The following is a 22,964-nucleotide window of genomic DNA, read 5'->3' as shown; positions in this document are numbered from 1 at the left end:
CCTTCAAAGCCAAGCGTTCTGGGGGCTCATCTTCCTGGTGCAGGACCCCCAGTCTGGGGAGCCTAATGTGGGGCTTGGATCACTTATTCCTTGAGGAGAACCTCTGCAATTGCAATTATCCTCCCATTAGTAGGTTGCCCACCTTGAAGGTATGGGTCTTGACCATGTCTCCACCTCCTTAACCGTGTACCAAGTTTAAAATTATTTTCTTCACAATACTTAGATTCTAAAAGTATTCCAAAGGCTAAAATTGGTGAAGATCTATTGGGTGAAAAATATATACTCACCTAATTCTCTAAGAAACCTCCTTAGGGAGAGAAAATATATCAATAAAGTGGGAAATATTTTAAAATTAAAAGCACAATGCTTTCAAGAATCTTTGATAATACATGCAAAGTTATTTATACATGTATGAATGTAAAATAGTATAGAAATTGAACCAAATTATAGAAATTGATCCAAACAAGGATTTAAGGATAAACAAGAACTGAAGAGATGGAGATCATCAATGAGCCAAATGGCCAAGCTTCCAGGGGTGTATATGGTCAGACTTTCAAGGAGGAGTTAATTCTGATGCTAATTAAATAGTTCGAGATTATGAATGAAAAGACTATTTTATTTCAACAAATACAATATGATGATAAAACTTATTGAAGAAAGCATGCTAAACAAATTTCTGAGCAGTCTCATTTATATATGAGGATACAAAAGTCCTACTTGAAATATTATCAAATAAATCTGGTTTCACATTACAAAAAAGACTAATAAGGGAAATAGCGTTACTGCTGTAAATAAGAAATTACAAACAAACAAACAAGCAAAATGGTTATGAAGAACCTAGGGGCAGGACAGGAATAAAGACGCAGATGTAGAGCATTTGAGGACACGGGGAGGGGGAAGGGTAAGCTGGGACGAAGTGAGAGAGTGGCATGGACTAATATACACTACCAAATGTAAAATAGATAGCTAGTGGGAAGCAGCCGCATAGCACAGGGAGATCAGCTCGGTGCTTTGTGATCACCTAGAGGGGTGGGATAGGGAGGGTGGGAAGGAGATGCAAGAGGGAGAAGATATGGGGATATATGTACACATATAGCTGATTCACTTTGTTATACAGCAGAAACTAACACACCATTATAAAGCAATTATACTCCAATAAAGATGTTAAGGAAAAAAAAAAGAAATTACAAGCACCAAATCAGGGGATCATCATTCATAAAACAGAATATGCCATACAAACTTTTTTCAGCATGACCCTTATTGTGGAATTTATTAAAATAAATAATACATAATATTAGAGTCCAGAATTTTAAAAGTTCATGTAAAGGTACCTTTTTCAAGCTTCCTAGGAACTGAAGGTAACTAGGATAACTCATTCAGATTTATCTGATTCTATTATTTTCTGGTCTATACTTTTGCTTTTTAAAATGCAAAGCTTCATGACCTGCAAATATGCTTCACTAGATGATGAGAACATCTAGTCAGAGCAACCCAAGCTCCACCCTTCACTGGCTCAGCCAATGAAGGACCTGAAGACCCTCAGCCACAGCCGTTGGCTCAAAGTAGGAGCAGGTGACCTGAGTTGAGCAAATAAGTGCCTTCCTGGGTGTTTTCTTGGAGACTGAGGAGAATATTGGTGTGGTATTTTTTTTGACTGTGGTTTGCTCAGGGCCCTAAATCTCAATCCCTGCTAATGGCTATTGGAGAAAAAGTATTTCTCGGGTTAGACAGGCTAGAAAAGTAACCCCACATATATTTAAGAAATGCTGAGTAAAACTACTCTAGGTGAGCAATTGTTTTCCCTATCTCATGTATGTATGAGTACTCACTTACCAGCTACTGGTCTTTCACCTGCCACCATGTACGTCTCATATGTTCCCACTAAGTTTAATACTTAACACTGCTCAGGATGGAATCAATATGTCAATGAATAGGATGATTACCAGATGCAACTGAACAGTGGGAGTTATTATCCAACCCCAGCTCACCTGACAACATTCATTCTTTCCTTTAGGCCCACTAAAATCCAATCTTGTGGTGGATTACTGTACAAATACAGAGGTTGCTGAATCTATCATGGATGTATAGTATCTTTCTCAAGTTTGCAAATGGCAATGTTGAAAGGAGAGCAAATGTGTGGGATGACAGAATCAGGATACAAAGATATCTGATCATGAGCAAATTTGAGCGTGTCAGCAACCAGGATGTTTCCTCATCATGTAATTTGGATCCAAAGGATCCGGGAGGTATCATCAGGAGAAGACAGGGGCATAGAGGCAGGCACACAACTGCTGATTTCAACTATAGGAGCAGGGATTAACTACGTGGTGTGGGACTCTAGTACAGTCCTAGGACTATTGGATAGAAATTACATGGAGGCAGGTTTGGGCACAGTGTAAGCAGCCTGTTGCAGCAAGGGGCTGAGTAACTCTATTGGATAATTATTTCAGGCAAGAGGTAAGGTATTGGTGACCAACATGGTTACTTCCAACTCTCAAATCCTCTGGCTACTCTAAGCCCTGTGATGGTGTCACCTCACTGACTTTTGAGCAGAGGTGACCCCCCACCCCCGGTTTTGCTTAGGGAAGTTTATGCTATTGCAGAGACCATAGTTTTCACCTCCTTTAAACCCAGTGATTATTCAAGAATGTCAGCTCTTAGAAGGGAGTGGTAAGATAATACTTGAGATTGCAAATAGGTATGGACAGCATAATCCCTTTTAGTCAGAAAATATATGAATATTAATAGACCACAATCAGGATGGTTATACACTCAAAGGTTAACGTGTAATTGGTGGGATTACAGGTGATTGGTTTTTATAACTTTCAAGTGAAAAATGTATTGTTTTAAGGCAGTGATCTGTACTCGTCTATTTATATGTATTCCTTATTATATTAGCCAGCTAGGCTTGCCATAACAAAATACTGTAGACCAGGTGGATTAAACAACAGAAATTAATTTTCTCACAGTTCTGGAGGATAGAAGTCCCAAAATCAAGATCCAGCAGGGTCATTTTCTGGTGAAAACTCTCTTCCTGGCTTGCAAGTAGACACCTTCTTGTTGGGTCCTCACATGTTGGGGAGAGTGATGTGGTGTCTCTTCCTCTTCTTTTATGGCCACAGTATTATCAGATTATGGCCCCACCCTTATGGTCTCAATTAACCTTAATTACCTAAATACACTATCTCCAGATCCAGTCACATTTGGGGTTAGGGCTTCAGCATATGAAATTTTTTGAAGGGGAGACAATTCAGTCCAGAGCACTTATGCTCACCACAAACACCAAAAATACTTGGTTCATAAGACAATGAATTCTGTTCAGAACAAGAATGAAACCAGAGGTTCAGTACTGTAGGTCATTAGAGGTTATCAGACGTCTGAGTTTATGCTCGATAGAAGATGTGATGTGCTTAGCACAGTATGGGTTAGCAAGTGTCTCTTGCCCCCTTCCCCATTCAACCCCAACCTTGGGTGACCCCTAACTTTAGTTGAAAAGCACTTTCCAAAAAGCAAGAAGAGTCCAGCTAAAATTCCAGCCCTTATACACCTTAGAAGATTAAATCAGACCCTGTGTTTTAATTTCCTCATTTCTAAGATAACGGAGTTAGTCCACGTGACTTCTTCTCCCAAGTTTCTCTATCTCTATGATTCCAACTCTAAGGAAAAAGCACTTAGCATCCCTGTTGGGAGGCAGACATACTGAATAATATCCTGCAAACTGAGAAGGAACTTTGAGACTGAAAAATGAAGCGAGCAGCTCCATAAAGTGCAATTATGAAGTTTCCTGTGGGTAACTTACATACAGGCATGGTAGATAAGGCAGACAGATAATCCAGAGGCATTCACAGCTGCACTGCACTGCCAAAAAGGGTACAGGGGAATTTAAAGGGGCCAAAACTAAAGTAGAATCTGACTACCAAGAGAGAATCACGTCTGCACCAACTAGAATAGGAGTTTTTTCCTCTCCCCAGGGGCCTCATGACCATTAACCATCTATGTCAGCAAAAGGCACTCTTCCAGGTTTCATATCAGATGAAGGCAAGGGTAAAAGTTGATAGGGAACTCATCTGGCTTGGACTCACTCCTTGTAAATTAGGCTAAAGCTCAGTCACGTGGAAAGAGGAGGAGTTAGGACTGTGTGGACTAAGATGGAGCTGACAAAATGGAGTCAGTATGGTTCAGCCACACAATCCCCAAAGGCCCTCCTCTGTCCAGATCAGACAGAGGAGGGCCTTTCCCATGTGCCAAATCTGCTGAAGCAGCTTTCCTGCACCCATTTTTTTGGCTGAAAAGTACCCTTGTGCACTTTCATTCCTTAGAAGACCACCAGGAATGAACCACAGGAGCCTATTATAAACATACTGATTATATTTATTATTTTATTGCTCCATTACAAATGAAAATAAACTGTGAGAAGATGCAAAAGCATGCAACTTCATGAAGATTATAAAGCAATAGAGGGAACCATTGTAGAAAGTTAAAAGTGGCTTATCCGGTAGGGGGTGCAAAGACTACAAGCACAAAGGTCATCAATGGTTAGATTATTGACAGCATCTGCCAACTGGAATTTATGCACCAATAGAAGTTTTAAAATGAATGTCAGGGAATGTAGGCTACCCCTGACCTCTTAGCCAGGGATTATGGGTGAGAAGACATCAGAAGATGCCTAAAATCTCTACAAAGTTTTACCAAAAACAAGACACTCAAGCAATGTCGAAATTTGCTCTTGCAAGGAGATCCCCATTTTACGATGTTTGACCACACTCTTTCTCCTGCTGGATAGCTGGGGAAAAAATAAACACAAAGAAATCATTAAGAGGGTATTTACCTAAGATTAAGTTCAGTTTCTTCCAAAAGAATTCCTTGCCAAGTAATTGGAGGCTGCCATACCTTCTTTAAGTTTAGAATGCCAAGGCACTACCCACAAATCCTTAGTCAGGTATGTGTGTGTGCAAATTAATGAGCTGAACGTTTGTTAGACTCAACTGTGTGTTTCTTTTTCCCCATTTGAGAGGTAGATTTATGCCGTTGCCATTTTTACCATGGATCACTCTGAGACTGGGGGGCATGTGAAGCACTTTCTTCAGATTTATCTATCACTATACAATTAGGAAGTTATGCCATTTCAGACAATTTTGACTAACTTTGGAACTTTCAAATAATGCTACATGACAAAACGTTTCCCTTGGCTTGGGGTTTCTCCTGCAGGCTGTAAGCGGGGAGGGCAAAATTGATCCCTTGAACCCTGGGAGACTTGAGTATACCCTATAACTAAACTGATTAGCTCACCTCATCTTGTCATCAGGTAGAGAAGGCCAAAACCACAGTTTGCATGGCTCATTAGGGATGAGATCAAAGACCCAAATAGCTAGATGCAAAAAAATGCCAAATAACAAAAATCGGACAAAACTAAGATGTTTCTAATGCTATGTCCAATATTCCAAGATTGGTTTCAATGTGGGTTTTAGTATTTTTCCACCAAAAACCAGCTTTTTAAAATTCCCCCATTACTACTGGGGCCTATTTTGTGAGAACTACTTATATAAGCAAAGTAAAAAAGGCAATTATTTGATATTTTTTAATGTTATACATTAAATAATTCATACTCTGGTTATTGCTTCCTTTGTGGTAAAATTTACTAGAAGAGTTTATTTACTGAACCTATTAGTTTTCACCATTGTTTGTCTCAGAAAGTCCCCATGACTTACTTTCCTTTGAGGGAAGAGTGTTTTTTTCTTTAGTGTTAGTTTTCTTCAGTTTTGACTTGTCAAACTTCTCCACTTCAGACAAGTCTGGCTTATCACTCATCTTGACTAAAAGACTAAAAAAAAAAAAAACATAAAAAAAACTTATCTGGTAGAACTATTATCACACTAAGGAGTAACAGCCAAAATTCTCACATTTAATATCAATGTGTATTTTACCTGCTGATTTTCAACAGGAAAACAGCAACAGATCTTAGAAAAGTCATATTTTTATTAGAATACTTTTATTACCCCACATCATTACCCCATTTTTTTTTTTTTTTTTTTTTTTTTGCGGTATGCGGGCCTCTCACTGTTGTGGCCTCTCCCGTTGCGGAGCACAGGCTCCAGACACGCAGGCTCAGCGGCCATGGCTCACGGGCCCAGCCACTCCGCGGCATGTGGGATCCTCCCGGACTGGGGCACGAACCCGTGTCCCCTGCATCGGCAGGCGGACTCTCAACCACTGCGCCACCAGGTAAGCCCATTACCCCATTTTTGATAGACAGCAAATGCCATTGGATCAGGATGCACTAGAAACCAAGATGTTCTAGAAACCGGGAGCCAATATGTCTGACTTTTAAAATCACAGCAAAAGTAAAATGGAGGTGATAGAAACACATGAGCAGTTAGGGATAGAAGAAAAAATAAGGACTGGGTTTAACCAGCTAATGAATTTGTAAGGAGACAGCACTATTTGAGCACGTTCACTTTGTATTCAATTACTATGAGAGGGCGGCATTTTTCTTGGGGATTAGGGAGCAGCACACAAAAAGGGGTAGCACAAATTGGACTAGTTTCTTTCCATTTTATCTGCCCAAAGACAGTAGATTAAGGGGCTACAATAAGAGGAGGAATTAAATCCAGTCATAACTAATTACATGTCTCACAATAACTCCTTATGGCACTAGTTTGTAAACGCTGTAAGACGGCACAGCTAATTATGATCAAACCAAGAACTTCAGCAGAATGGGATAAACTAGAGCTCATTTCTATTTCACCATATTTTCCCCTCAAGAGGAGAGGGTAGTAGATGAGGCTAGGAGATGAGGTGCCATGTGATCATTCCGGGTTTGTCCAGAAGAGACAATAGGAGACCCCTGAGCCCGGAAAGCAGAGCTCTCCTGCGCGTGCCTGGCCCCACCCTGGTGGGGTAAGACACGTCTAGTGCCCAAACTAGCACTGAGAGGCCCCCAAGCAGCCAGACGTCCCCAGAATGCCTCCCTTCCGTCGAGGTCACCCTAAGACCTTCCTTTGACAAGCGATCAGCCGCCAATCTCCAGAGGGGGGAAACAGGGACTTCAGATACTAATAACAGGGCTGGGTGCATAGACCAGTTTGTTAGCAGCAATCTGCTTACATTTCAAAATAAATATCATCATCGTCGGGAGCCCAGTCCAACCTAACAGCCACGGGAGGGGAGAGAGCGAAGGGCCAGCCCCAGAGAGCCCATTCCGAGCCCCACATTCCTCATCCCCTCAGCCTCGGACTTGCAGCCACAGCGGACTGGCCGCTCTGGGGGCTCCCCCCTCGGACCTTCCAGGGACAGACCCAGGGAGGATTCCGCATCGCGCGCAGAAGGCGGCGCTGCGAAAACAAAGGCGCGGACTCGCCAGGAGGCGCAGATACTAATCGCCCATCCCAGCCCTCGCCCCTCCAATACCAGCAGGCCCAAGACGCCAGCCCCGCGGCCGCCACGCCCTCCTGTCCCCACAGTCCTCTGGCTCTGGCGGGGCCGCACGTCCTCACCCGAAGGCTTGAAGACCAGTGAAAGGTAGACCGCTGAACTGAGACCGCTTGGTACACAGGACGAGGTTAGCCTTCCCATGCGGAACCCCGCAGTTATAAGCTGCGTGACAGACTCCGCCCCCAGACCCCTCCCCAGTCCTCTCCGATTGACCAAGGGATCCTAGACCCGCCTCCTCGCCCCTCCCACCTATTTAGACTTGCTGACCTCAGTCTACTGTCTCCTCTCCACTCAGGACCTCACCCTCGCAACTGGGTGTTGATAACGTCATACCAGATCCGCCTATCCAGACCCCATCCAAGCCCACTGATTGCCCAAGGGATCAGTGGCTGGCCTACCTGCCCTGCTTCTCCCACTACTTTCATCCTGAGAGTCCACTTCCCTTCCTCCCAAGTATACTCACTCCTCCACAATAATAGGGGCCTCTACAATAAGCAGACATATTTTACCCAGTTAGCTTTGAACGTCCAAAACTCCGAGATCCAAGCTGAAGGAGCCATAATCAGGTACTCTTGGCTTTTTATATTCAAAGGACCCTAAGTATGCGGTGACAACGAGTGATGCTCAATGTCTGTTCTGATCCTTGGCCGGGTGTTGGAGGAGGGGTGCTCATGGAAAGGGTGGGTAGTTCAGGATCATTCACTCCCACAACGGGGCATTTCTGTGACAGTGCTACGCTCCTATGTAAAAGTCACATTTTCTAATTTTTCAGTCACTGAACATGGTAGCAGTGTAATCAGAGGAGAATCTGCTGAGGCTATTCATCTATATATCTCTAATCCCCAGCACCTTGCTTGGTCTACAGTAGACACTTAGATAAATACCCGTCTTTAGATTGAAGTAATAAATCCAGGATAGAGCAGAATTTTTGGACAGCAGCACCACCCAGTGTCTATGTTGGGAGACAAAAAGGAGACTCCAGTAGTTACTTGAAAGAACTAAATATTCAAGGTCATTTTCTGGATACTCACCCAGAACCTTAGAGCATTAAGGTAAAATGGAGATAGGACTATGTCTTTAGCTTGCACGCCATATTTTCCATAAGGCTCATGTATGGTGGTAGAGATCTGCATAGATCAGCAATTACTCTCTCCTCAAGCATTTCTTAGGCCTTCCCCACTTCTCTCCATTTTCTTTTCTATGCTCTTGTAGCACGATGTGCTAACTTGAGAGTTTTGTATGTTCATTGGAGGAACTGTTAATACAGAAAGGCACACTCATTCAACAAATAACATTCACTGAGTAGCTACAACGTCCCAGGCATTAAATATAACAAACACCAGTGTTTCCACCACTCAGATTTGGATGCTGTTATATTTAGGTATATTTACTTTGTCTTTTTTTAAGGAATAAAAACATTACAGAAAAATTGAGGTTTCCTTGACCTTCACCCCATTTCCATTCCCCTCCCACTTCCCCAGGGTTACTCCTATCCTGAATATGATATGTAGTTTCTAGCCCATTTTTCTTTCACTACAGATTTATGTGATCTGTTTCCAGGAGCAACATGGACCATTCTGTGGACCAGTGCTCCAGGTGTAAGACTGAATTTCCATATCTCTTGGGGTTGACAGCAAGCCTCAGACACTCACCTCCCCACACCTAGCTGAAACTTCAAAGTCTATCTTGAATCTATCTGCCTCAAATCCATCAGAACTCATCTCATCAATGTCCAACCCCACTTGTGTCAGTCACCACAAGAACCCCCATATCCCCGTGATACCCCTCAACTCCCACATTCTAACTTCCATAAGGCTGTGACCACATTCTCTCTTTAGCTCACTTCTCACACCCCTTCCTTACTCCTAAAACACAATGCAACCTCAATAATTCCTCCATATCGCCACCCTCTTCTCTGAATGTGCCTTTCATTGTCTTGCCCTAACAGAAACCAGGCTCTTCCCTGAGGACTCTGTGTCCCCTGAAGCCCACTCAAGAGAAGTAGATGATTTTTCTCTCCCATCACCATTGTACCACAGAGCCTGAAGCTCTGGTAAATGTCTTCCTTGCTTCTCACTGCTGCCTTTAGAGCATTCCTCTCCCACATCCCTGAAAACCTCCAGCTTTTGACAGCTTGTGTCACCAACTAGACTTCATTGTCATCATCTACCAAACCTCAGTGCTCCTCTCCCTTATTTCTCAAAGATTTTAGCTCCTGGAACTGTGTCATTCCCAACGGTAGTAGTCCTGTCTTAATTCCTGGTGAGCTCAAGAATGATCATTCTGATACACTGGCTCCTTCATTTCTCCTTCACGACATCGACCTTGACCCCAACTCAGCTACTCATTTGCATGGCCATACCCTAGGCCTTGTCACAGCAATTACAGCAATCCCTGCATAATCTCAATTTCAAACATCCCTCTTTATGACCATCACCTCTTTTTCCAACTCATTCCCTTTGGTACCCAGACCCCACTATCATTTTTTTTTTTTTTTTTTTTTTGCGGTACGCGGGCCTCTCACTGTTGTGGCCTCTCCCGTTGCGGAGCACAGGCTCCGGACGCGCAGGCTCAGCGGCCATGGCTCATGGGCCCAGCCGCTCTGCGGCATGTGGAATCTTCCCGGACCGGGGCACGAACCCGTGTCCCCTGCATTGGCAGGCGGACTCTCAACCACTGCACCACCAGGGAAGCCCAGACCCCACTATCCTTTAACCTCACAAAAATCTCCAGTCCATTGGTTTTGCCAGATTTCACCATCTCTCGGTCCCTTATTGTTTTCTCTCCCCTCCTTCCCTAGCTCAAATGTCATGCTCAGTCTTTATAATCACTCATTGGCATATACCCTCCAGTCTCCTGCCCCTCTCTCACTTTGTTTGCTTCCCTGGCAAAATCATAACTCTAGCTAAGTCCAAATACACCTCAAGGAGCCTGAACTCACACAGCTAAACCTGGTAGAGGAAAATACACAACCACAAACTTTTGAACTTTCCCCGAGCTATCAATACGTGGTATGATACTCTCTTGTGATGCTGGGCAGCAGCAGAGAGCTGCAGCTCCCAGTCAGCCACATGATTATGGGGTAAACAACTCATACTGATATACTTCCAATCATTCTGTACCCATTCAACCATTCTGTTTTTCACTTTCAGTACAATATTCAGTAAATTACATGAGATATTCAACATTTTATTATAAAAGAGGTTTTGTGTTAGATGATTTTGCCCAAATGTAGGCTAATCAATGTAAGTGTTCTGAGCACGTTTCAGGCAGGTTAGGCTAAGCTATGACGTTGGGTAGGTTAGTTGTATTTAATGCATTTTTGACTTATGATATTTTCAATTTACAATGGGTTTATCCAGATGTAGCTCCATCATAAGTTGAGGAAGGTCTTTAGATCTCTTTCTCTCACACCAGTTCAACAATATCACTACCATCTCTCACCCCTTTATCACCACCATCAATGTTGCGCTCTCTACTAGGTTGTTTCTGTCAGGATACCATCATGCTGTTATTTCTTATCTTCACGTAAATACATTCTCATCATTATATATGGAATATATATATATATATATATATATATATATATATATATATATATTCTCTTAACTCCACTTTTGCAACTGCTAGCAACCTATTTCTTTGCTGCCCTTTGAGGCACATTTTTCTTTACAGATGTATGTAATATACACCTCCACGTGCAATATTTGAACATGAATATTTGAAGGCATCGTTTGAACCAGTTCTTGGTCTAAGACCACATTCCCTTAGGCTTTCTACCTACATCAATCTGGTGTCAAGAGGGAGCCCCAGACAACTTTCCTTCCATAGCCCCCTACCCTCTCTGCCTGCTCTCCACCTCACTCACTCTGCCACAACGATGGTCTCTCTGCTGTTCCTCAGAAAAGTCACAGTCACTCTTGCCTAGGGCTTTTTCAATGTCCATTCCATCTGTCAGGAACATTCTTCCCTCAGATATCCACTTGGACTACTCCTTCACCCCTTTGTGATAGTTGTCTCTATTCAGTGTTTCCAATTTTTCTCCTCCTTCCTATTCTCATTTGAACACATTCCAATCAGGGGTCCACCTCCACCACTCCACTGAAATTGCCATCCTCAAGGTCACGACTAGTTTCTACATTGATCAATCCAATGGTCAATTCTTAATCCTTACTGGACCTATCAGCAGCACTGGCACAGCTGATGAGCCCCTCCTCCTCAGTTCACTGTCTTCAGTTGGCTTCCAGGACCCCACATTCTCCTGGTTTCCTCTGACCTCACTGGCTGCTGCTTCTCAGTGACCTTTACTGGTTCCTCTTCTCCTCCCAGACCTCTTAAAATGGAAGTGCCCCCGGGCTTGGTCCCTGTTCTTCTCATTTCTATCTACACTCCCTTGGTGATCTCTTCCAGTCCTATGCTGTAAAACACTTTCTATACTGATAACTCTTAAATTCAAGTCTGCAGACCAGATCTGTATTGCTGCCTACTCAGCACCTCCACTCAGATGTCTAATAGACATCTCAAACTCAAAATGTCCCAGATTAAATTCCTAATCATTTCCCCCCAAACCTGCTCCTCCTACAGCCAGCCCCATCTCAATTGATGGCAATTATATCAGTCCATATGCTCAGGCCAAAAGTCTTGACATTATCTTCAATTCCTCCCTTTCTCTTCCACTGTACATCCAACCCATCAGGAAATCATTTTGGTTCTAATTCAGAGTGTACCCAAAATCCAATCATTTCTCACCATCACCATTGCTACATATAAGGTCTAATACACCATCTTCTCTCATCTGAATAACTAAAATAGCCTTCTAAGAGATCTCTGTTTTCATTCTTGATCCTCTATGGTTTATTCCCTACACAAAAAAATTAAGTGATCATTTTTAAATATAAATGAAATCCTTGTACTTCTCTGCTCAAAATCCTGAAAAGATAGCCAGTTCCATTCAGAGTGAGAACCAAAGTCCCTACAAAAGCCCTACATTTTCTGGCTCTCCATTATATCTCTAACCTCCCCATCTGCTCTCTTCCTTACTCACTCTGTCCCATCTGTGGCCTCCTTACAGTTCCACTGAAAAGCCAAGCTCACTGTTGCCATAGGGCTTTTGGAGTGCTCTTTTCCAAGTTATCCATTTATTTAAATTCTCTCACCTCCTTCAAGGCTCAAATCTCACCATTTCAATGAAGACTATCTGAACTATCCTATTTAATACTGCAACCTGCCCATCCCTATTCTGTCTTACCCTGCTCTGCTTTCATCATTCTCTAACACACTATACAACTTATTTACTTGCTATGCTTATTGCTTTATTTCAGTCTTCCTGCATTGAAATGTAAAGTCCACGAGGGCAAGATCTCTGTTTTGTTCACTGATTCTAAGTACCTAGAATTGTGCACAAAATGAAGATTTGTTAAGTGAATTGTTTTCTCATGATTTTTGCTTCATGGTAAATTATATCACACTGTGTGTAATCATCTACAACTTGATTTTTTCACCCATTATGCTTTCTAGATTTATCCATGTTCATGCATGTTCATGTTCATATGTACATCCTTTTTAACTGGTATATAATATTCCATTGTATGAATAATTTCCTTATGCGTTTCCATTCTTGTGGACATTTAGGTTGCTTCCTTTTTTTCTATTACAAACAGTGCTTCAATTAATATTCTTGTTATAGCCTCCTATTACTCTATAAATGTGTTTCCTAGAAGTGGAATTGCTAAATGACAGAGTATGTTCATCTTCAACCTCACTGGACATTGGCAAATAGCTTGTCATAGTAATTGCACCAATTTACACACATATCAGCTATAGAAGAGTCCCCATTTCCCCCACATTCTTGCAGATAAGTATTTTAAAATTTCTTTTTACCAATCTAAGAGGTGAAGATGAGCATCTCCCTAGTGTTTGAATCTGCCTTTCCCAGATTATTTCATGACATGAGCACTTTTTATAGGTTTTCTGGCCAAAGTCATTTCTTCTTCTGTGAATTACCTTTTGATAACTTTTACCCATTTTTCTTTTGTTTGTCCTCTTAATATTGCTTCTTATGGATGCTTTACATATTCTATATTCTAATTATTTGTCTGTAACATGTTTTGCAAAATTTTTTCTGCAATCCTATTTTGTTGGTTTGGTTCACAAACCATTCCTATTTGGTTTACAACAAGTGTAACTGGAATAAACCTGTTTAAGGAAAGAACAACTTTTGGTGAGCATGCAACTCTACTGGTGGGAAAGTATCCTATTAGGCAGATGTTGAAAAGGTTTTACTTAAGTATAAAATACATACAGAAAAGTGGACATATCTTAAGTGTGCATCTTGATGAATGTTCACAAAATGAAGACACCCATATAACCAACCCGCAGATCAAGACCATCCTTTATCCATCAATTATCCATCCTTTCTCCACTCTTTTGCAGTGCCACATCCTTCATAAATCAATTTCCTGTATATGCCATTTCCAATTTTGTAATCGATTGTCAAGTTCCACAAAAATAGGCCTGTTAATATTTTGATTGGAACGTTATTGGACTTATGGATTAATTTGAGATGAATTGCTAACTTATTGACATGAAGTCTTCCCATGCATAAATGCAGTATTGTTGGGAGACCCAATCCACCATGGGCCCTGAGCATCCCTGAGTTTTATTGCTGAGTATGCCAAAAATGCAAGTCCCTGAAGACTGTTTATCTGAGCCATTTCTCAGGGTCATGTTTGCAATAAAGGATGAAGAAGTATCTCCCCACAGACAAAGAGCAGGCTTGCTTCTACTTTCCATAAAATCAGTGGAGCTTCCAAACTCATTGTTCCTCTCCTGTAATGCAATCCACTATGTGTGCAGCCATCTATCATGAGTCCTTTACATCATCCTTGTGGGACTTGGGGGAGCATTAGGAACAGATGCAAACCAACATGAAGCTCTGGTTACTGCTTTTGTTGTCAATAATAAAGTTCTTTGTCTCTCACCCAAGAGTCTCATGTCTTATGCCAGAATCCATGAAACTAGGGCAGGCTAATGTCTTAACTTGTATATAGGCAAAATCCCAGACCCTGTGCAGGTCTTGACAAGTATATTTCTTCACTTTCAGATATATTTTAAATGTCCTTTAGTACAATTTTATACTTTTATGCGTAATGGCTTGTTCATATTTGTTAGCTATCTTTTTAGCTGCCTTATAGATTTGGGGGCTACTGTGAATGGGTTATTTTTTCTACTGAATCTTCTAATTGGTTGTTGAATTCTACATCCTTTTTAAACATCACTAGTGTAGCTATTCATACGGAATAATGTATTTTTCCCTCAACAGACTGTTGGCTTCTCTTGAGAGCAGAAACCATGTCTTATTCATGTCTGTATTTTTCCAATGAAATATTTAGTTAAGTTAACATTTATTGAACATCTACTATGTATCAGTTGCTAAATAAGGAGTGAGAGGCATTTAACCATCAATAAAACAGGGTACCTGCTCTCAAGGAGTTTATAAAATGTGAAGAAGACCAAAACATCCACAGACTATTACCATTAAGAAAGTTATATTATGCATGATAGCAGAGATATAAACAAAGTACTATGGAAGTAGGGGCAATTCAATGTGATTTGGAGGATTATAGAAGTTCTCGTACCATATGGTGTATTTGAGTTGGGCCTCACAAGGTAATCAGCATCTGGACTGGTACAGATGGAAAGCAGAGGAAGGGAGATGACTTCTCATACCATGCCTGGCATTCAAAGTCATCCACAATTTAGCCCCAAGCTATTTTTCTGAACCCAGATGTTTAGTCTTCGAGGAGATAGGAACTAGCCTCTTATCTGTTAGCCCTTTCCCAAATTCATAATATTTGAGTTCCACCTGTTGCTTTACATTGTAACACACTGATTAAAAACAGAAGATTTAGAATCAGATAAATTTGGATTCTGGCCCAGGCTCTACAACTTACTGACTATGAGATCTTGGGCAAATGAAAACTAGTAATGGTGCTTATCTCACAGGATTGTGTGATAGATTAGATAATTCTTGTAAAGCTTTGGTATAGTTCCTGGTACAGAGTATGCACTCAGTATACATTAACTGTTATGAATGGTAAATCTATTTTATCCATCCCTCTGGTATTAATTCTCAAGTCAATCAAAACACACTTACTGGGCTTCCCTGGTGGCGCAGTGGTTGAGAGTCCGCCTGCCGATGCAGGGGACACAGGTTCGTGCCCGGTCCGGGAAGATCCCACATGCCGCGGAGCGGCTGGGCCCGTGAGCCATGGCCACTGAGCCTGCGCGTCCAGAGCCTGTGCTCCGCAATGGGAGAGGCCACAACAGTGAGAGGCCCACATACAGAAAAAAAAAAAAACACACACACACTTATTGTATATCCACAATGTGTAATAGATTGTATTAGATATCATGGAGAACACAAAGATGAATAAGACCCTTCCTCTGCCTTCAGTGACCCGTCAAGTAAAGGATATAAAATGTGTACACAAATAATCATTAGGCAAGGCAAATTAAAAGACCTGGATTTTCTCTCTGGCCCTCCATAGCATGAGGAAGTTGGAACATGATCACCAAGATTACTTCCAAGTCTAACATGATTGTATGACTTCTATGACTGTAAGTGCTACATCAAGGTTACTAAGTACCAGGGGAAAGTGGAAAAGAGGTTAAACCTGATTCTACCTGGGAGAGTCAGGGATGCCTGCAGAGAGGAAATGACATTTGAATTGTGTTATAATACACGGGTATCATTTGGTGAGGGAAGAAATGGGAGGAATGGAATTCTGTGAAGAGAGAAAAATAAGAACAAAGGGAAGTGTAGGGCACACTCAGGGAATACCCAGTAGTCTTGTATGGTTGGAACATTGGGATTCATAATGTTTAAGTAGGGAAAAATATAGTGGAAGCAGTAAACTGGTGTCAGATCATGGAGAACCTTGAATGTCATGTTAAACCATTTGGATTTTATCTATAAGCTGTTCACATTGGAAGCTGTTAAAAAAGAGTTGTGGCAATTGTTCAGGTGTAAAATAAAAAGGGGCTGAACAAGGGCTGCGGGTCTAATAATAGAAAAGAAAGGACAGAAATCTTTCAGCATTTTCTTTTTTTTTTTGGCTGCACTCCGCGGCTTGTGGGATTTTAGTTCCCGGACCAGGGATCAAACCTGGGCTCTCAGCAGTGAGAGAACAGAATCATAACTACTGGACTGCCAGGGAATTCTCTCAGCTTTTTTCATATACTACTTTGTGTGTATTATTGAATAATTTTTAATCAAACATTTCTTCAGGGCAGGAACCATTCATTCAATCTAGAAATATTTATTGAGTACCCACTATATGCAAGCCACTCTTCTGGGCACTGGAAATACAGTGGTGAATGAAAGAGTCAAGGTTCCTATGTTAAGACTCTTTCTGTTGAAAGTATCAAAAAATGATGATACCACTGGAAGTGAGAAGACTAGGTTCAGGTGGGTAGGGGAAAATAGAAAGTTCAATCTTTGACATATTAACTTTGGGATGCCTACAAAATATCTCAGTGGAAATGTCAAGTAAGCAGTTGGATATAGATACCTTGAGCTTTTTCTGTGCTCCATCCCACAGTTTTCTCCATTAACATAGTAATTTGTTTAAGGTGAAATGTTTACTTTTTGAAAACTTGATGAATGATTGGCATCTTTATAGATAATACTATATTATATTAATCAATATATATTATATTACAATGACTATGTCAATATGAGGGAGCAACACATATAAACTGATTTATTAACACAAGATATATATTCTTGCTTAAAACAAAACAGAAGAGCATTACCTATAAGAAACATATTAAAATCCCATTCCTGAGAATCCTCTTTACTGTTAGCAATTTTTTTTAATTCAGCAATTAGTAAAAATCCAACAAAAGATATGTTAGACACTATGAAAAATACTATGAAACTTTGAGAAACATTAAAATTAGAGTCTTAACCATTATTTTTGCTTACATTAAAACTCAACAGTTACTCAAATTAAAACAGTTTGCTCAAATTAAAATCTCAACAATAATTTTTGTAGAAAATAAAATCTCAGCAAATATTTTGGTAGATATTGATAAGAACAGTTAAGAAACTCTTGAAGAACAAAAATGAGGTGCGAAGACTTTCCCTATCAGATAGCAAGACTCATTACAACGTTACAGTAATTAAGGCAATGCCATATTGGCACAAGATTAGACAAATAGATAAGTGGAACAGAACAGAGAGGCCACAAATATTCTGAAGAATATATGAACACTTGATATTTGACAGACTTGGCATTATGAATGAGTGGGGAAAGGAGAGATTTTTCAACAAATGATATGGGGCAATTGGGTATTTGTAAGGAAAAATAATGAAATTGGACGTCAATTGTCACACTCCATACAAAAATTAATTTCAAGTATATTAAAGTCCTAAGTGTAAAAGGCAAAATTAGAGAAATTTCAAATGTTAATAAAGGAGAATATTCTCATGATGTTGGGATAGGGAAGGATTTCTTTGAAAAGACACAAAAAGCACTATGGATAAAGAAAAAAAGATTGATAACTTTGAATATAGTATAATTAAGGACTTCTGTTTGTTGAAAGAAACCATCAGGAAAATGACCAAAAAATAAGAGACAAAGTGGGAAAAGATATATGCAACACATATAAAGGACAAAGAAATAAAGTTAGAATATATAAATAACACCTACAAATTAATTTTTAAATGGCACACTACCCAATAGAAAAAAATTGGCAGATGTATTGAATAAATGCTTCAAAAAATAATAAATCCTAATGTCTGATAGGCTTATGAAAAGATGCTCAAGAGAAGAAAAAGAAATAAAAGGAATCCAAATCGGAAAAGAAAAAGCAAAACTGTCACTGTTTGCAGATGACATGATACTATATAGAGAGAATCCTAAAGATGCCACCAGAAAACTACTAGAGCTATTCAATGAATTTCGTAAAGTACCAGGATACAAAATTAACGCACAGAAATCTCTTGCATTCCTATTTCTAACAACAAAAAATCTGAAAGAGAAATTAAAGATACAATCCCATTTACCATTGCAACAAAAAGAATAAAATACCTAGGAATAAACCTACCTAAGGAGACAAAAGACCTGTATACAGAAAACTATAACACACTGATGAAAGAAATTAAAGATGATACACACAGATGGAGAGATGTACCATCTTCTTGGATTAGAAGTATCAACAACGTGAAAATGACTATACTACCTAAAGCAATGTACCGATTAAATGCAATCCCTATCAAACTGCCAATGGCACTTTTCACAGAACTAGAACAAAAAAATTCACAATTTGTATGGCAACACAAAAGACCCCAAATAGCCAAAGCAGTCTTGAGAAAGAAAAACGGAGCTGGAGGAATCAGGCTCTCTGACGTCAGACTACACTACAAAGCTACAGTAATCAAGACAGTATGGTACTGGCACAAAAACAGAAATATAGATCAATGAAACAGGAGAGAAAGCCCAGAGGTAAACCCACACACATAGGGTCACCTTATCTTTGATAAAGGAGGCAAGAATATACAATGGAGAACAGACAGCCTGTTCAACAAATGGTGCTGGGAAAACTGGACAGCTACATGTAAAAGAATGAAATTAGAACACTTCCTAACACCATACACACAAATAAACTTAAAATGGAGTAAAGACCTAAATGTAAGGCCAGACACTATAAAACTCTTAGAGGAAAACATAGGCAGAACACTCTATGATATACATCACAGCAAGATCCTTTTTGACCCACCTCCTAGAGAAATGGAAGTAAAAACAAAAATAAACAAATGGGACCTAATGAAACTTAAAAGGTTTTGCACAGCAAAAGAAACCATAAACAAGATGAAAAGACAACTGTCAGAATGGGAGAAAATATATGCAAATGAAGCACCTGACAAAGGATTAATCTCCAAAATATACAAGCAGCTCATGCACCTCAGTATCAATAAAACAAACAACCCAATCAAAAATGGGCAGAAGACCTAAATAGACATTTCTCCAAAGAAGATATACAGATTGCCAACAAACACAGGAAAGAATGCTCAACATCACTAATCGTTAGAGAAATGCAAATCAAAACTACAATGAGATATCATCTCACACCAGTCAGAATGGCCATCATCAAAAAAATCTACAAACAATAAATGTTGGAGAGGGTGTGGAGAAAAGGGAACCCTCTTGCACTGTTGGTGAGAATGTAAATTGATACAGCCACTATGGAGAACAGTATGGAGTTTCCTTAAAAAACTAAAATTAGAACTACCATACAACCCAGCAATCCCACTACTGGGTATATACCCTGAGAAAACCATAATTCAAAAAGGGTCATGTACCACAATGTTCATTGCAGCTCTATTTACAATAGTCAGGACATGGAAGCAACTTAAGCGTCCATTGACAGATGAATGGATGAAGAAGATGAGGCACATCTCATCATGGAATATTACTCAGCCATAAAAAGAAACAAAACGGAGTTATTTTTAGTGAGGTGGATGGACCTAGAGACTGTCATACAGAGTGAAGTAAGTCAGAAAGAGAAAAACAAATACCGTATGCTAACACATATATATGGAATCTTAAAAAAAAACAGGTTATGAAGAACCTAGGGGCAGGACAGGAATAAAGATGCAGACATAAAAAATGGACTTGAGGACACGGGGAGGGGGAAGTGTAATCTGGGACGAAGTGAGAGAGTGGCATGTACTTATATATACTACCAAATGTAAAATAGATAGCTAGTGAGAAGCAGCCGCATAGCACAGGGAGATCAGCTTGGTGCTTTGTGACCACCTACAGGGGTGGGATAGGGAGGGTGGGAGGAAGACGCAAAAGGGAGGAGATATGGGGATATATGTATATGTATAGCTGATTCATCTTGTTATAAAGCAGAAACTAACACGATTGTAAAGCAATTATACTCCAATAAAAATCTTAAAAAAAAAAAGGAATCATGTACCACAATGTTCATTGCAGCACTGTTTACAATAGCCAGGACATGGAAGCAACCTAAGTGTCCATAGATAGATGAATGGATAAAGAAGATGTGGCACATCTATACAACGGAATATTATTCAGTCATAAAAAGAAACAAAATTGAGTTATTTGTAGTGAGGTGGATGGACCTAGTGTCTGTCATACAGAGTTAAGTAAGTCAGAAAGAGAAAAACAAATACTGTATGCTAACACATATATATGGAATCTAAAAAAAAAAATGGTTTTGAAGAACATACAGGCAGGACAGGAATAAAGACACAGACGTGGAGAATGGACTTGAGGACACACGGAGGGGGAAGGGTAAGCTGAGATGAAGTGAGAGAGTGGCATTGACATATATACACTACCAAATGTAAAATAGATAGCTAGTTGGAAGCAGCCGCATAGCACAGGGAGATCAGCTCAGTGCTTTGTGACCACCTAGAGGGGTGGGATAGGGAGGGTGGGAGGGAGATGCAAGAGGGAGGGGATAATGGGGATATATGTATATATATAGCTGATTCACTTTGTTATACAGCAGAAACTAACACAACATTGTAAAGCAGTTATACGCCAATAAAAATGTTAAAAAAAAGAACAAGAAAAATCATTAAAATCAAATGAGAGGCCATTTTACACCCACCAGGTTGGCAAAAATTTTGAAGTCTGATAATAACAAATGTTGCCAGCAGGTGGAGCAATGGGAACTGCTAGTAAGTGTAAATTGGTACACAGCGTTAGGAAAAGTTAGTCATTAGGAAAATTTAGGCATTATCCAGTAACATTGAAAGTCCCCATACCCTATAAACCAACAATTCCACTCTTAGGTAAATATCGTAGAGATGTCTGTAGTTATATACACTACTAAGAATATTCATGGTAGCACTGTTTTGTAACAGTCAAAAACTGGAAACAAGCAGGATGTCCCTAAAAGTTTTCATGGATAAATTGTGGTACATTCACACAATAGTACATACAAAAATAAAAGTGAAATAACCAAACAACAGTGAGATACCACTATACACATACTTGAATGGCCAAAATTCATAACACTGACAGCATCAAATGCTGGCAAGGATGTGGAGCAGCAGGAATGCTCATTCATTGCTGATGGGAATGCAAAATGGTATAGCCACTTTGGAAGGCAGTTTGGCAGTTTCTTACAAAACTATACCATATGCTTACTATACAATCCAGCAATTGTGCTCCTTAACATTTATCCAGAGGAGTTTAAAACTTACGGCCACATAAAAACCTGCACACGGATGTTTATAACAGCTTTATTCATAACTGCCAAAGCTTAGAAGCAATCCAGATGTCCTTCGGTAGGTGAATGGATAAATAAACTGATAAATCCTGATGATGGAATTTTTATTCAGTGCTAAAATGAAATGAGCCACAAAAAGCCATGGAGCAACCTTAAATGCACATTACTAAGTGAAGGAAGCCCATCTGAAAAGGCTACATACTGTATGATTCCAACTATATGACATTCTGGAAAAGGCAAACCTATGGAGATAGTAAAAGGTCAGTGGTTGCCAGAGGTTGGGCGGGGGTCAGAATAGGCAGAGCACAGAGGATTGGGGGGTGCAATGAAACTACTTTGTATGATACTATAATGGTGGATACCTGTCATTATACATTTGTCCAAACCCATACAATATACAGCCCTAAGAGTGAACCCTAAGGTAAACTGGACTTTGGGTGATAATGATGTATCAATATAGATTTGTCAGTTGTAACAAATGTACCACTCTGGTGTGGGAGGGTGATAATTGGTGAGGCTATGTACCTGTGGCAGCAGGGCGTATATGGGAATTCTCCCATACCTTCCTCTCAAATTTGCTGTGAACCTAAAACTTCTCTTTAAAAAATCTTTTTAAAGTAAATTTATCACAGTTTAGAAAAATGAAATAACTACAACTACCTGCAACAATATGGATGAATCTCACAAATAATATGAAAGAAGTAGTCACAATTCCAAGTATATAAAGTATATAGAGTTCAAATATCTGTAAAATAAAACTGTGCTGTTTAGGGATGCTTATACGGAATGTTAGGGAACCGTTGACTGAAACTGCCCTCCCTGGCCAGGCAGGATAATAACTGCTTGCATGAGTTATCTCACAACAGGAGGTCCTGATAAGGAACATAGAACTGACAAGCTACAGCCAGCCAGAAGAATTCAGGAGGGGCCAAAAGGAAGGAGGAAATGCCAGCCCATAATATGTTCTGCCAACCTCCCAGAAACCTTCACGGTGGAATCCATCTTGGCTGAGAGATGCACACGCCACCAGGAAGGACCCTGAGTCAGACTAAATATGGGCACAGACAAGATGACTGGCCAGAGACAACCCGGAAACTAACCCCACCACCATAAACCCTGAGACTGCGAGCCATGTGGCAGAGCAGTTCTCCTGTGTTTCCTTACCCTGCTGCCCAGGTGCTCCTCCCCAGTAAAGTCTTTTGCTTTGTCAGTATATGTGTCTCCTCGGACAATTCATTTCTGAGTGTTAGACAAGAGCC

The 22,964-nt window shown here is 40.3% G+C and overlaps 1 protein-coding gene across 3 annotated transcripts in view; it reads right to left on the bottom strand.

The window, feature by feature from the left end:
* Window positions 1-4,367: 4,367 nt before the first annotated feature.
* The window catches only part of LOC132418921 (thymosin beta-15A), a 30,447-nt gene continuing 11,850 nt past the window's right edge, over window positions 4,368-22,964 (bottom strand). The window contains exons 1-3 of one of the 3 annotated variants that reach the window (XM_060002998.1): window positions 7,494-7,598; window positions 5,709-5,821; window positions 4,368-4,783 (exon numbers count right to left, since the gene is read on the bottom strand). In XM_060002998.1, the coding sequence (XP_059858981.1) occupies window positions 4,746-4,783; window positions 5,709-5,808 (138 nt within the window). In that variant the 5' untranslated portion in view covers window positions 5,809-5,821; window positions 7,494-7,598 and the 3' untranslated portion in view covers window positions 4,368-4,745. Of the gene's footprint in view, window positions 4,784-5,708; window positions 5,822-7,407; window positions 7,599-22,964 lie in introns of those variants that run through there. The other 2 variants (XM_060002999.1, XM_060002997.1) reach the window with 2 other exon arrangements.

The sequence above is a fragment of the Delphinus delphis genome, chromosome X (genome assembly GCF_949987515.2).
Source record: "Delphinus delphis chromosome X, mDelDel1.2, whole genome shotgun sequence".
NCBI lineage: Eukaryota > Metazoa > Chordata > Mammalia > Artiodactyla > Delphinidae > Delphinus > Delphinus delphis.
This window is presented reverse-complemented; position numbering and strand designations above follow the sequence as displayed.